Source organism: Ascaphus truei, chromosome 6 (assembly GCF_040206685.1).
Source record: "Ascaphus truei isolate aAscTru1 chromosome 6, aAscTru1.hap1, whole genome shotgun sequence".
Taxonomy (NCBI): domain Eukaryota; kingdom Metazoa; phylum Chordata; class Amphibia; order Anura; family Ascaphidae; genus Ascaphus; species Ascaphus truei.
This window is the reverse complement of record NC_134488.1, coordinates 105,084,055-105,099,887: the sequence shown is the minus strand read 5'-3', so window position 1 is coordinate 105,099,887 and position 15,833 is coordinate 105,084,055. Positions and strand designations below refer to the sequence as shown.

The following is a 15,833-nucleotide window of genomic DNA, read 5'->3' as shown; positions in this document are numbered from 1 at the left end:
TAAGGGCTCTGTGACAGCGGTCCATGGCTCTTTCTGTTGCCGGTATGTCGGGCAGGATTGTTTCTATCCACCTTGATATGAATTCCTCCACATCAGTGATTGCCTCCGGGACCCCGCGCACTCTAATATTGTTGCGGCGGTCCCGGTTTTCGGCATCCTCCTGCCTATCCAGTATCTCCGCTATCTGGGTTTGCATATACAAGGTTCTTTTGTCTGTTTTCTTTATCTGCTTAGATGCGGTCGCCATCTTTTCCTCGAGGGCCCCTGTCCTCTCCCCCAGGCCCTGTACCTCGTTTTTTAAGTCCTGGAGCCCGACATAAATCATATTTTTCATGTCCTGGTATAGGCGATCAAAATCGCAGATTCGGACAGGCATCTGTGTGGGCTCATTTGGGGGGTCCTCTTCCCTTTCCGACTCAGACCCCGCTGCTGATTCCGGCGCCCTTGCTGTAGCAGCGCCTCGTGGGGTAGAGCGGCCCAGATATCTCCTTAAATCTCCCTCTTTCTTTTTCTTTGCGGTGAGTGGGGCCATCACGGGAGTGTCTACCGCACTGTCACTACTTTTATTGGGTATTTTTGTTGTCGATTACTGCCTTTTTCGTAATGTTATGGGAGGTGGGGGATGGAGCTCTGATTCTATGCTGCCATCCGCTCCAGCCTCGCGCATGCGCCTCCCTCACTGTTGTTTATTATAGTCTTTTTCTGACATAGGAAGGGACCTAGGAGTGCTTGCAATATCCCTTTTGTTTTTTGTTGTTTCTAGTTTGAATACATTAATGTTTCTTTAAATTAATAAAACTACTCAATAATATCACAATGAAGCATGTGACTACCATTAAAAAAAGGCAGTGTAAAGGAAAAGTGTTACAAACTAAATATATTATTAGTGCCTCAGGAGTAATGCATTCTGATATAGATGTACTGCCCTATATATATATTACATTTTGTCTAGTGACACTATGGTTATTTCTAGATTAACCAGACGCCGCTTTTTTTCCCCTAAAAATAAATGAGACACAATCTTTAGAAGGTGGAACAAATATAATTAGTGCAAATATTGCAAACATATCTGTATTACAAAACACAAAAATGGCATAAATGAAATGACAGTGAACAAAGATGGTGGCAGAAAGAAGGCAACATGCTTAGTAGAAGCCAGGACCAAAATATTGGCCCATTTGACTGGCTAGTTGTTTGAGCTCCTGGAAATCTATTTGACTTGGGTCAGCAGGTTCCACTGCATGTTCAGCCATGTGCAAGCTCTCATCTTCTAAATCATCAGCCAAGTCCTCGCTCAGTATTTTCAATGCATCTTTAGCTTCTCTGTCGCTCTCCTCAGCTGCTCTGGGGAGGTCTACAACTGCTAAGTGGTCATCTTGCATGGGCCAAGGCATGAGATCTGTGTCATAGTAGGTGGGCTCCTCACCTCTACGAGCTATGGGCTGGAAGAGAGATTCTCCTCTGTAGGTAGTAAAATCTAACACGTCATCTGGCTTCTCACAGGTAGAGATTAGGTTAAATCTGCAGGATAAGAGAGAAGAGGCAGCATTTCAACCGTCAGATTCCAGCAGCAATCTCGCCTAGGAACTTTTTTTTTCTTCCTAATTTCTTTTTCTACCCCTGGAGCTGATTTATGGTCCCCCCCGGCATTAGTAACCTCCTGCTTAACAAGATATTTGTCTTTTCTTGTGCCGATTTTTACACACAACAAACGACAAATAGTGTTGCAGACTACAAACCTACCCATGGGTCCACCAGCAGAAAGTCGCAATGTCATCAGGGCTTTTCTAACACCCGTGGGAGTTAGCTCTGAACCCCGTAGACATTTTGGATCTTCCCATTTGCCTGGTGGAACCCTGGGCTCGCCACTCTGGAACCCAGGAAGTGCACAGATGTCCAGGGACCACCGGTCAGCTTCCAGGAGAAGGTGCAATTTGGGGTAAAAATACGATGTACTGTATTGGGTTTATGACAGGTCCAGACTTGTTATAAATCTATGCTGGGCTTCAAACAGAACTTAATTGCTCTGTCATGAAATTGTCAATCTCACAGCTAATTTACGATGCAGGTGGGCTTATGCTGTTTTAATGGGAAATAATACTACATAAGACAGCAAGGTTTTATGAAAAATCAGATTTCAACCGAGACGTGTTTGGACCAAACACGTGATATCTCATCTTCCTGCGCCAGTGACCTATCTGGGAGAAAACCAATGAGGAGATTTGAGTAATGTACTGTATAGGGATTTCTATTTTATGTTGTATCCTGTTATTTTAAGAAGCTGTTCTGTATTTATTGTAATTGTATGTTCTTGTAATCCCTTTTCTGTAATCTGAGTACTTTATTTTTATATATATTAAAACATTTAATAAGTGATGCTTTAGGCTCTGAATGATCTGTTTGCACGCTCTGGTGAGAGTATTTACTGTACAATTTTCGGACACATTTTGCTACAACAGATTTGTGTGTTAAGTACATAGTTGTTTTCTGTCATAAACAGGGACCTGAGACCCTGGTAGATTTAATAATTTTACATCTTTTGTTTGCATAATTTCTTGGGTGGTGGCAGCGTATAAATGATTGCAATTGGGTGAGGGGTTAATATTAACTAATTGAAGGTACCTTGTGTAGGAAAAAGGCGATTTGGCTAGAGTAGCCGTGTGTATTAACCCTGGTTGCATATCTAAGTCACGTGCCCACTTGTGTGCTGTTCGTGACAGGTGGTATAAGAGGATGGATTTAAAGGAGATATTACTCATTTGATGGACCTTTGCGAAGGTGAAGAGTGGGTGCGCTTGCGAGCTCTGTATTAACCCTTGTCCCGTATGCAAGTCACATGCTCACAGGTGGGCCATACGTGACAATCGTTAAAAGCAAATTTCAAACATATAAAAAGACTGAACAAGTAATTTGAACCGTAGGTGAAATTAAACAGTTGCTATGATTTCTGTCAGTGATTATACGGAGCACAGAAAAACGAAACCCTAAATAACAACCATTAAAACTGATTCACTGATGTTGCATACAATTAATGTACAAATCTTTGGTAATATTATCTTGTCTTCCAAATGCAGTATTACTTCACTATACATCTCAACTTTACATTAATGATGCAATGTAGGTGATCTATTTTTTTTAAAAGTATAACTTTTTGTTAATATCCCGTTTGCATAAAACTTTAAAATGTAACAAGTTATGACAGATACAGTACAGGCATACCTCGCATTAACGTACACAATGGGACCGGAGCATGTATGTAAAGCGAAAATGTACTTAAAGTGAAGCACTGCCTTTTCCCCACTTATCGATGCATGTACTGTACTGCAATCATCATATACGTGCATAACTGATGTAAATAACGCATGTGTAACAGGCTCTATAGTCTCCCAGCTTGTGCACAGCTTCGATACAGGTAGGGAGACGGTATTGCTGTTCAGTACGTGCTGACAGGCGCATGCGAGAGCTGCCGTTTGCCTACTGGGCGACATGTACTTACTCGCGAGTGTACTTAAAGTGAGTGTCCTTAAACCGGGGTATGCCTGTACGTGAGTTTTTCGTATGATCATCCTTACCCTTTATTGGTGCACACCAGACCTTCTGCACAAGGACAATAACCGGGACCAACCCCAGTGACTGAACCCCATAACAGTCTTAAAAGGTTACTTGTTTGGCGCCTACATGGCTCTCCTTCAGCTGGAAAGGGGGCACACACTGGGAACGCAAGAGCTATAAATAGAAGAAATGTAGTGTGTAAACACCAAAAAACAACTTTTAAGTCCTATGTAGACATAAAAGTAGAGATACTCCCCATAGATAAGAGGGAACTACTTCATACCATATGTTACACAGGACCATTTTTGTGTTCAGACATATACTCAAGCAGGAGCAGTTCCATATGGGGCCGTGATGTGGGAGAATGCAACCTCGATTTTGTTTTTCCTGGAGGGGACAGTACCGGTGGCACCTTCCCCGCTAAGTATCTCAGGAAGCCGTGGGTCCCCGGAGCTGAAATTAACATTATTCAGCTCTGGAGATTCCCTGCTTCCTACACGTTATTTAACAAACAAACAAAAATCGGGGGATGGGGGGGAGTTAGAGCAAAAACACTTCACGTTATTACTTCTATTCTTTATCAGTGTTAATTTTGGGTTTATATCTCTTCGTTTTGTACTGTACAGCATTTCACTAACTTTATTTGCTATTGAGAAAATTGGAAGATGTCTTTTAATAAACCACAAAATTTAATGTGCTCTCCACTGTCAGAGAGAAGTGCAACACATTGCAAAGCAAGTCTGGGTACTGATAATATTGAGACCATTTACGTCTTTTTCCCAAATGTGTTGTAGGTACAACAAAACTTCCGAATAATTGCACATAGACACAGCCCACAAAACTGAAGAAGGGGGAAGATCCCCGTGCCGAGTGATATATTAGGCGTTGATGCATTTTCTTTGCTTATCCTCAGTGGTAGATTTCCCATTAGGCCCTGGGGTAGCAACATTTTGAGGCAGCAAAAATGTCCGCCCCCATATACTTTTGCCGCACTCTCTGGCCTGATGGGAAATCATTTCGCTGTTGCGGCCGCCTCCTTACCTGCCGCCCCCCTCCTCCTTGTGAACCGCAGCGTCAAAGGATGCCGTGGACGTCACCAACGTGACGTCACGACATCTTGTTGCCAGTCGCAGTGTCAAATGACGTCGGGCTACCATAGCAACGTGACGCCGTGCAACATCACGTTGGTGACGTCAGCAGCGTAATTTGACACTGCGGTTTGAAGGAAGCGGGGGCCACAGGTAAGGAGGCGGCCGCAACAGCTGTGCCGAGCAGTGCTGCTTATCCTATTTGGGGTGTGGACTGAACAAAGACTGCTAGTTTTAACAAGTAAATCTCAAATTACTCTTTGCTCCAAGGTACAGATGAAGTTTATTAATATAGGTGATTAAATAGTCAGTCAGGTTAAAACATTCATATATCAAGATCTTAATAAAAAATAATGAATGTAATACTGTTACCACTCGGGATCCAGCTGAACGGTGGGAGAGTTACATGAGATGGATTAACAATCAGTGGCTCTCTTGGTGATATTTGAAAATATTGTAAAGATGTCAGATTTGGCCAGATTATTTGCACTATGTATGGTAACATTTGCTTGTTTGTTTTACATTCTCCTTTAGATATTTTGTTATTATGACACTTTTTTAATATTAATGTTAGTGACACGTAATAGTTCATTTTAGTCCAGCACTAATTCACTTCACACATTCACACCAGGTAAGCACTGTTGTGCTTATATATGTATATATGTGTATATGTATGTATGTGTATATATATATATATATATATATATATATATATAGAGAGAGAGAGAGAGAGAGAGAGAGAGAGAGAGAGAGAGAGAGAGAGAGAGAGAGAGAGAGAGAGAGAGAGAGAGAGAGAGAGAGAGAGAGAGAGAGAGAGAGAGAGAGAGAGAGAGAGACGCACACACACATATATACACATACATACATACAGCAAATGAAACTAATCACTTATGAGCACATTCACATGTCTCAGTCAGGTCTGCAACCCTGCTTTTCACTGTTATCTCCTAGCATACAGCGCTTTCACTGCAGCAAGGGATTCTGGGAAATGACATGTAAATGAGCTCACATGGTCACCTTTTGCTTCAAGTCTGTTGCAGGGTACATGCAACCACACACGCGGGTTCTCTTGATAAGGCTTCTTTATTGAGCCTTAAAAATATACAGCTGTCAGGATCGCCTAGACCTCCTGCCTAGCCATAGCTTCCTTGTCCACTGGGTGTGCTGCTGCCTTCTGTTGGCTCTGGGTTCCTCTGTCTGTCTGTCTTCTTGTTGCTCCTGTCTCTGTCCTTTATATCTTGCTTCCTGTCTGTTGTGTTTGCCTTTGCTTGAAGTCAGATTCCTAATGTACATGCTTCTGATATCCTGATCTGTTTTCTGTACCTGTACCATAGAAGTCTGTTACCTGACGTCGCTACCTGCCGCCTGCCTTGGACCTCTGCTTGTTACCTAACGTCGCTACCTGCCGCCTGCCTCGGACCCCTGCTTGTTTCCTGACTGCGCTGTCTGCCGCCTGCCTCGGACCCTCTGATTGTGACCCCTACTACGCTTCCTGCTGTTCCGGCCACCGAGATCCTACCTGCCACAGGAGTCTCCCGTGACAACAGCACACAAAAACAAAATAGCTTCTCTTCAGCATACAAAAACAAAATAGCTTCTCTTCAGCATAGATAACAAGGCAGCTTCTCTTCAGCATGCAGGACACAGACAGTTCATCACACATGTACTTTGAAAAACAGACCTTATAGCAGTAATCTCTTCAGTATTTCAGTCCTGTCTCCTGACCAGCTAGCTTGCATGTGTGTACAGCCTGGGGGTTTTAAAACACCTTGATTATGCATCTGGGGTCAGACTAATTAAGCAGCCCTTCTCAACAAACTTAACCTCGTCATTGCTGCACTGCAAACCTAATCATAGGTTTGCCAGGTATATGGCTGGTGACGTTCATTCACCCTGTCACATTCCTCCCGTTAGTGTGTGGCTGGGGCCACGCACGGCTGAAGCCCGACCATCCACCCCTTCTCTAGAAAAGCGTTTGCATTTTCCTTTCCAAGCCTGTGCTGAATCTCAAATGAGAAGGGTTGGAGGGCCATATACCACCTGGTCAATCTAGAATTGGAGTCCTTCATACTATTTAACCACTTCAATGGAGCATGGTCCGTCCCCAGAGTAAAATGGACTCCTGCCAGATAATACCTCAAAGCCTCGATTGCCCACTTTACTGCGAAGCACTCCTTCTCAATCACTGAGTAGTTTTTTTTCCCTCGGGAATAATTTCCTACTCAGAAAAAGGATCGGATGTTCCACTCCCTCAAACTGTTGTGACAACACTGCCCCTAGCCCTATCTCTGATGCATCAGTTTGCTCTACAAAAGGCCTGTTGAAGTCTGGGCTTCTAAGGACGGGACCCTCTGATAGACACCTTTTTATGTCCTCAAATGCTCTCTGACACTCCCTTGACCATACCACTTGTGTAGGGGCACACTTTTTTATGAGGTCCATTAATGGGGCTGCAACTTCCGAGTCGTTTGGGATGAACCGCCGATAGTACCCTGCCAAACCCAGCAGAGAGCGTACCTGCGTTTTTGTTTGGGAGGTTGGAACTTCTTTCAGGGCAACTATCTTGTCAGCTAGTGGCCTTACTTTTCCACCTCCCACTGCATACCCTAAGTATTTGGTTTCCGCCTTACCTAAGGCACATTTCTTAGGGTTGGCTGTGAGCCCTGCCTCTCTTAGAGATTTGAGGACCGCTTTCAGCCTATATAGATGGGCCCGCCAGTGTTTACTATAAATGACAATGTCATCTAGGTAGGCTGCGGCATAAGCCCTATAGGGTCTCAGCACTTTATCCATGAGTCTCTGAAATGTGGTTAGGGCTCCATGCAGTCCAAATGGCATTGTCACAAACTGGTATAAACCCATGGGAGTGGCAAAGGTGGTTTTGCACTTGGACTTTTCCTCTAAAGGTATTTGCCAGTATCCTTTTGTCAAGTCCAGCGTGGATATATATTTCGCGTTACCAAGGGCGTCAATTAACTCGTCCACCCTTGGCATCGGATATGCGTCAAACTTGGATACCGCATTGACCTTTTGGAGGTCCACACAAAATCTTACCTTGCCATCGGGTTTAGGGACCATAACTAGTGGACTACACCACTCACTGCATGATTCCTCAATCACTCCTAAGTGTAACATTACTTGTACCTCCTTCTCTACCAGGGCCCTGCGACTTTCAGGCAACCTATAAGGACGGGAACGTACTTTTACCCCAGGTGCTGTCTCGATCACATGTGAAATTAAATTAGTTTGCCCTGGCAAATCAGAAAAAACATCATGGAATTGTGTAATTATTTCTAACAAGTCCCCTTTTTGTTCAGAGGACAACTGTCTACCCATTGGGATTTTATCGTCACCCACAATGTTCTCCCGTGGGGGCTGAGGACCCAAGTCCGTTTCCTCCTCCACCGGGTGGATGAATAGAGACCGCTGCATCTTCCAGGGTTTCAGCAAGTTCACATGGTAAATTTGTTTACCCTTCCTGGACCCTGGTTGAGCGATCTCGTAATCCACATCACCCGTGCGGCGGAGTACTTCGAATGGGCCCTGCCATTTGGCTAGGAGTTTGCTCTCACAACTGGGTAACAACCACATCACCTGATGATCTGGGTGAAACACTCTCATACGAGCATTTTGATTGTAATGTCTCTCCTGACTGTCCTGGGCTGATCTAAGATTCTCCCTAGCAAAATGCCCGACCACATCTAGGCGCTTCCTAAGGTCCACTACATATTGCAGGGTATTCTTAGAAAGGGACCGCTGTTCCTCCCAGGACTCCTTTAGGAGGTCTAGGATACCCCGGGGTTGGCGGCCATACAGCAGTTCAAATGGAAAGAATCCCGTAGAGGCCTGGGGAACTTCCCGCACTGCAAACAGCAGAAAAGGGAGAAGTTCATCCCAGGCTCTCTTCTCTGAATCTACAAATTTCCTCAGCATCCCTTTTAGAGTTCGGTTAAATCTTTCCACCAATCCGTCAGTCTGTGGATGGTAGACCGATGTCCGAACAGACTTGACCTCTAGTAATTTTAAGACATCCTGCATCAGTTTAGCCATGAAATTTGTACCTTGGTCTGTCAACATAACCTGGGGAAGTCCAATCCGTGAGAACAGCTCCAACAACTTGTTGGCTACTTGCTTCGCCGTTGCTGTTCTCAGGGGGAACGCATCAGAATATCTTGTTGCATAGTCAACTATTACAAGAATAAACCTGTGTCCTTTCGCAGAAGGTTCTAGAGGTCCTACCAAGTCTACCCCAATTCTTTCAAAGGGAACTGACACCAAGGGTAGAGGAACCAAAGGGGCTGGTTTTTGTCCCTTTGGACTAGTTAGCTGGCACTCCGGACATGCCGCACATAACTTAACAATATCACTATGCATCCCTGGCCAATAGAATCGGGACGAAATACGGTCCAATGTTTTATCCCTGCCAAGGTGACCACCCCAAGGGACAGTATGGGCTAGAGTGAGCACAGATTTAACAAACGCCTTGGGAAGCAATATCTGTCTGGTGACCTCCATTTTTGTGTCTGCCTATTCACCCTATACAGGATATCATTTGATAATTCAAAATGGGGGAATACTATCACCCTCTGTGCATTCAATATCTGCTCATCAATTTTTATCACATTATCATACTGTCTAACAAGGACTGGGTCTTCCCTATGCCTCTGGCGAAAATCAGGGAGGTATAGGTCTGGTAAATCTCCAGGGCCCATATCCCCATCCCTCTTGCCATCCCCAGCCATCACTTTTGACTTTTGGCTACTAGAATGGTCACCTTGAGACCCAGATTTCTGCAACCAGTCCTGTTTGTCAGAGCGTCTGTGCTTCCGAGTCTTTGGAACCCGGTGTCTACTGGGAAAAAGGACTGCCGAGAAGGGGAACAGTTTGCCAGGGTTCTCCTGAGCCATATAATAAGGCTTCTCGTGAGAGACTGAAGCCATTAGGTCTGAAAAGAAAGGCCAGTCCCGGCCGAGCACAACGGGGGCAGGGAGCTAAGGAGCGACTCCTACTTCGAGGTAGGCCTCCTGACCTTTTACCTGTCGCTGGATTTTGGCCGTCGGATACCGTTTTACATAGCCGTGTATACATTCTATACTCCATGGAGAATCAAAAGCACACACGTTAGGCGGTAATAGTTCCTGAAAGACCAGAGTTTTCCCAGAGCCCGAATCTACAAGGGCCTGGACGGTTTTTCCCCCAACCTGGCCTGGAAGTAGCCAGGGCTTGTAATTTTCTCCAGTAAAGGCCGAGGTGTTACGCCGGTGCTGCCCGCAGACCAGACCCGTCCCCTGTGCTGAGGTGGGACGTAGGGATACACGCACCCGCAGCAAAGGGAGTGTGTCCGGAGTGTGGTGTTATTGTTGCCAGGCCAGGTATAGTAGTGAAGACAATACTTGCCGGTACCGGTAGTAGAGAAGGAGGAGTTATTGCCGTTGCCAAGGTCAGGGATGCCAGACGTCACGAAGTCCAAGTAGAGCCAACGTCGAGAGCCAGAGGGGGTAGTCGTCCAATCCGCATCAATACCTGAGGAGTCACTGAGAGAATAGTCAAATGCTTCCATACAGAACTATGTCGAGCGATGAGTGATGGGAAGCACAGGCATAATAAAGCTGGGCAGGCCAATGGGAAAAGGGGGCAGGCCTGGAGGACTGCAAGGAGTCCTCCCTGATAGGAGAGAGGTGTTACAGCCCAGCTGAGTGTAATCATTGCTTTGCATTGAACTGTGTGATGCTTGGGGGTGACGCCTCACTGCAGAAGCAGAGGTTAAAAGTGCTCTGTTAGGCGTGTGCTCTGTAAGCTGAGACTGCATGCACATAACGTCTGAGGCTGGCGTGCGTGTAGGAGGGCGTGGGCGCGCCCGGCGCTGAGTAGAGGAATCGCCGAGGGGAGTGATCCCGCGACGGCGGCAGGGGCGAGGAGCCGTGGAGGACGGTAAGGCAGGCTTGTTTTGTGTGTGCAGGGGCTCCCTGCGGAGAGGGAGTGCTTTGTGTGGGAAGCGAGGAGAATGCCGATTCCTGACACGAGGCGACGGTCCTGCTGAAGGAACAATCCATCTGTGGACAGTCCACATGCCGGTGGCCTTGTTCTCCGTAGGCGGAACATGGAGAGGGTTCCCTTGCAGGAGGGGGCCGTGGATAGCGCTCCGCTGGAGCGGATACTGGAGACCAGGCATCTGTGGGCGACGTCCTCGGAAGTTCCTCTCATTTGGTTACAAGCCGACATCAGGAAGGGGATGAGGGTCTCGGCGGTGCCCGGCGTTTTGACTTCTTCCTTGTTGGAAGGACTGCTCCTTTCGTGGCACTTGGCGGTTGCGCATGGAGGGGCCGTAGTTTCCCCGTTGTTCCAATCTCCCTCTTTGGGTCTCCGCAAGTGCTGGTGAAGTTGGATCCGTCGGGTCCAGGGCACTCGCCTGATCCTTGGCCCCAAGGAAGTTCTCAACGAGTTGGACCGCCAAGGCTAGGGTTTCAGCAGCATGGCGTTTTACCCACAAGCGTGCGGAAGGGGGTATTATCTGTAGGAATTGTTCCAACACCACTTGCTCAAGAATTGCCTCCTTAGTGCGCTCCTCGGGTTGTATCCAGCGAGTACACAAGTCCAATAACCGCTGAGCGAGGACCCGGGGTCTCATCTTACCGGTGTACTTCAGGTTCCGGAACTGCTGCCGATAGGTCTCTGGGGTCAGACCTAAGCGATCCAGTATGGGGGCTTTTACTTGTTGGTAGTCCATTGCCTGATCTGCTGGGAGGCCCTGATATGAGGCCTGGGCTTCTCCTATGAGGAGCGGGGCCAAAGCAGTTGCCCAGCGATCTGCAGCCCAGCCCTGATCTTCGGCAACTCTTTCAAATGTCAGTAGAAAAGCCTCTGGATCCTCGTTCAGAGCCATTTTCCTCAAGAGGACCAGGGGTTTGTTCGCAAGTTCTGGACTGGCAGACCCCTGGAATTGGGTCAGCAGCTTGGCCATCCGCTCATCCTGTGCTGCCTGCTGCTGGGTTAGGAGCTGGGTTTGCTGCTGCAATAGTAGTTGGGCCTGCTCCTGCATTAACAGTCCCTGCTGTCTGGTCTGCTCGCACAGAAACTCTTTTAAAAATTCTTCCATTTTTCTCATTTTTGTGTGTGTGGCCCTTCAACTGCAGGGGCCTCTCAAAATACCGGCACGTCTGACACCATATGTTGCAGGGTACATGCAACCGCACACGCGGGTTCTCTTGATAAGGCTTCTTTAGTGAGCCTTAAAAATATACAGCACACAAAAACAAAATAGCTTCTCTTCAGCATACAAAAACAAAATAGCTTCTCTTCAGCATAGAAAACAAGGCAGCTTCTCTTCATCATGCAGGACACAGACAGTTCATCACACATGTACTTTGAAAAACAGACCTTATAGCAGTAATCTCTTCAGTATTTCAGTCCTGTCTCCTGGCTAGCTTGCATGTGTGTACAGCCTGGGGGTTTTAAAACACCTTGATTATGCATCTGGGGTCAGACTAATTAAGCAGCCCTTCTCAACTGAAACTTAATCTCGTCACTGCTGCACTGCAAGCCTAAACATAGGTTTGCCAGGTATATGGCTGGTGACGTTCATTCACCCTGTCACAAAGTCCATATTGATATGAACCCCTATAAGGTTATGCCTGCTGCATTATACAGCCTGGGTGATATATATTAATATCCATGTCCATATAAGTGTGTGTATGTGTATATATGTGTGTATATTATTACACAAAAGGCAGACACCGCAATCAACACTATGAAATGAACAACATCTAGAGCCAAATAAGTAACTGTAAAAAAATACCCAGGTTTGGCGGTGCTATGGAAAAATAATATTAATCACACAAAGAAAACAGAACCCCCCAAAAAAGCACTCAGATATTAATAATGATAAAGAAAACATGTAATAGAAAATATCAAAAATAATGTTTAATTAGAACACATCTACATAGGACATATTCACAATTTAAACAAATAATGAAACCAGCTCACCCTTCTCCTACACCTCCTGAATTAAATAAGGACAAAATATACAGATACAAAATAAAGAACAATGTAAATCAGGCACAATGTAGCTGCGAGCTCTTTGGGAGCAAAAGTGCCCAATTAGCTCAAGACCGGCCGGTCATCTAAACATATTGCAAATACCTGAACAATGATCATATATATCATAGATGAACTATACCACTGCATGTACCATAAGCCATGGAAGAAGTCCGTTGGTGACGAAACGCGTCGAGTGGACAGACACACACACTCTCCCTTTCCTCCTCATGGACGTTATGATTTCTCAAAAAACTTACCTCTGCTCTACACCATGAGAACTTCTGCCAGCATTTTCTGACACCGTCATTCATTGGCTTATTATCAAAGCTGAGTATTATTATATATTTTTTGCACTGGTTTTCAACATTTACCTTTATGGTTATATTTCAGCATGCTCTCATCATGTTTGTATTAGGCTTCACTAATTGTACCATCTGATTATGAGCATGCTAGAACTATATGCAGCCCACCAGGCTAACTTACCATTTCACATGTAGTGCAGATAAGCAATAAGATGAATCCACAATTACAAACATGCGTTCCCAGGCTCAGTCCTCAAGGCAACACGTATCTAAGCAAGTTGTCTTAGGGGCGGTCCTCATTCTATGTACACCAAACCGGGTACTGTATACTCTATACCTCTCCAAATCTCCTGTGGGGATTTTCATCCGAAAATAGCACATATAGAATTACCCCCCCTTAATGATAATTAGAGACAGGTTAATTTAGTGTTAGAGACATATTGAAATCCTGGCCTGCTAGTTGCTCTTGAGGAATAGACTAGAGATGAGCATTACTTTTCTGTCTCCGTATAAATGCAAGAGAACCAGACGACGAATACGCGTGTAAAAACTCACAATCTGTCTTGGTGCAGCAGAGACCCGGAGAACATTGGTCTTTACTTGGATCACATCTTTTCCCACTATTACCGACACTCACTGCTTCAGTGCATCTGCCCCAAACACACAGGTTCCCGAAGCAGCACTCGTTGTCTCGATGACACTCCTGATACATAAGGGTTACCGTCAGATAGAAAGTCCAAACCGTAAGGGGTTTCTTAGCATCATCACAGCTCTAAGAGGCAGCACTTTCCAATGATAGGGCCCTATTTTAACAAACAACTTGCCTTTGACTTATATAGTACGTGTTGGAAATCCTATCTACCTTATTGCTCAACAGTAGAGATAGGAAAATTGTTTGCCAAAATTAGCCAAATGGGATATTCAAAAAAAATCACATAAAAACTGAAGAAAAAAAATTAGAGCATGTGAAAATAAGGGATTTAAAAAAAAAAAAAAAAATGTAATCCTGAATTAAAACTTTTTTGAAAATTTGAAATGTGAAATAAAAAACGCAAATTGAACTTTGGCCAATCTCTACTCAACCGGATGATGCACACTACAGATATTCTGTCCAAAGGACCACTGAAAACTTCTCCATTTTAGATAATTTTAAACCACAACGTCCTTCCCATGTTTGGAATGTGTAGTCACGTTTTTGGTTTTTTTTTCAACTAGCTTTTACATTAAATATTATATTCAATATGATGAATAGCCTTCTTCCCTTTACTGAGAAAGATTTCAGCACCATTTAAATTCATGAGGCTGAAATATTTCCAAGCAGGGGGAAGATGCTTTGTCAGCCTATGGCCAGGTCTGTTTGCCTTCTATGACTTCACCAAATAACAGAGTAAAGACGTAAACAGAAGTCTGGCTGAATTTAAGGGTAGAAAAGTTCCTTACCTTGGATTTTTTGATATATTGTTATACTGTATGTATGAAAATCCTAAATAATAACATAGAACAAAACACCTGATAATGTGACTAAAACACTGTATGTGTGTATGTATGTATATATATATATATATATATATATATATATATATATATATATATATATATATATATATATATATATATATATATATATATAAATATATATATATAATCAAAAAATAAATAGATGATACCGTTCTGTGGCTAACGAAATGCTTTTATTTGTGCGAGCTTTCGAGATACACTGATCTCTTCTTCCGGCGATGTTACAATGAATGAAGCAAGCAAAAGCTATACTATAAACAGTGTCTATTGGAATGTTATCTGTGCTGGTCCTTCCCCCGGTGTGGATGTGTTTTATGGCTGGAGGTGTCAAAAGGTTCCTGAAAGCAAGTGATGAAAGAGTGTGTATGTGTATCAGTGTGAATAAAAATGAATGGAGAGCCCACAGTATATACAGTGCTTTACAAAAGGTGTGTGTGGAGTGGGAGTGGATATAAATGGTGTGGGTGGGTGTGGAAATGTGAGAGTTAGTAGCACAACTAAAAGTGTGTGTGGATACTTTGTGGTCCCTATTGGTGTATAGGGATGGAAAAACAAGGAGTATAAGTATGTGTGAGAGACAGCTGTGTGTGCATACATATAGCACAGTATGTACAGACATGGCCTGTAGCGCTCATGGGAAGAGAGTTCACTTGTGTCAGTAATGACTCATAAAAATATATATATATATATCTCACTGTGTGCTGGGTGATAATGGTGAAAGGCAGCGTTGCAGACCTATCATATATATAAATAAATAAATAAATAAAAAAACACACACACTCACTCACTCCTCGGTTATCCAACGGAATCCGCTCTGGAAGTAGCTTTGGATAGTGAAAGTGTTGTAAAGTGAGTCCCATGTTAATCAGTGGCAGTGAGCGTCAGATAAGGCATTCAGGCGTCGGATACCGACCCATAGAATTGCATTGTAAAGCGTTGGATATGCCATTCGTCGTAAAGTGAAACGACAGATAGTGAGGACCGTGTGTATGTATGTATGTATGTATGTATATATATAAAAACAGAAAGCGCACGCCCCATAGCGTAAAATTGTACATTTAATAAAAATAGGGATAGGGAAAGGGATTAAAAACACTCACAAAGATAGGAAATAACACGCAATTTGTGATCATACCACCACCAACGAAGTGAGCACCGTCCCGGATCTCATCGACAGTCCAAAAGAAGATATCCTGCCGATTCACCAGTAAAAGTTAATCCTCTGTTAGGTTCCGCAGATAGTATTCCACGTGTCTGCTTCCAGTGTAGCAGGCGAGTAACAGCCTCAATGAAGCTCCCTGCACGCTCCGGCCGTAAAGCGTGCACGTGCGTGATG

The 15,833-nt window shown here is 44.4% G+C and overlaps 1 protein-coding gene across 3 annotated transcripts in view; it reads right to left on the bottom strand.

The window, feature by feature from the left end:
• Positions 1 to 1,028: 1,028 nt before the first annotated feature.
• The window catches only part of DKKL1 (dickkopf like acrosomal protein 1), a 32,839-nt gene continuing 18,034 nt past the window's right edge, over positions 1,029 to 15,833 (bottom strand). For 2 of the 3 annotated variants that reach the window (XM_075605538.1, XM_075605537.1), the window contains 3 exons: positions 13,535 to 13,682; positions 3,573 to 3,726; positions 1,029 to 1,521 (listed from right to left, as the gene is read on the bottom strand). In XM_075605538.1, coding sequence (XP_075461653.1) covers positions 1,146 to 1,521; positions 3,573 to 3,726; positions 13,535 to 13,682 — 678 coding nt within the window. In that variant the 3' untranslated portion in view covers positions 1,029 to 1,145. Of the gene's footprint in view, positions 1,522 to 3,572; positions 3,727 to 6,321; positions 9,950 to 13,534; positions 13,683 to 15,833 lie in introns of those variants that run through there. The other variant, XR_012802273.1, reaches the window with a different exon arrangement.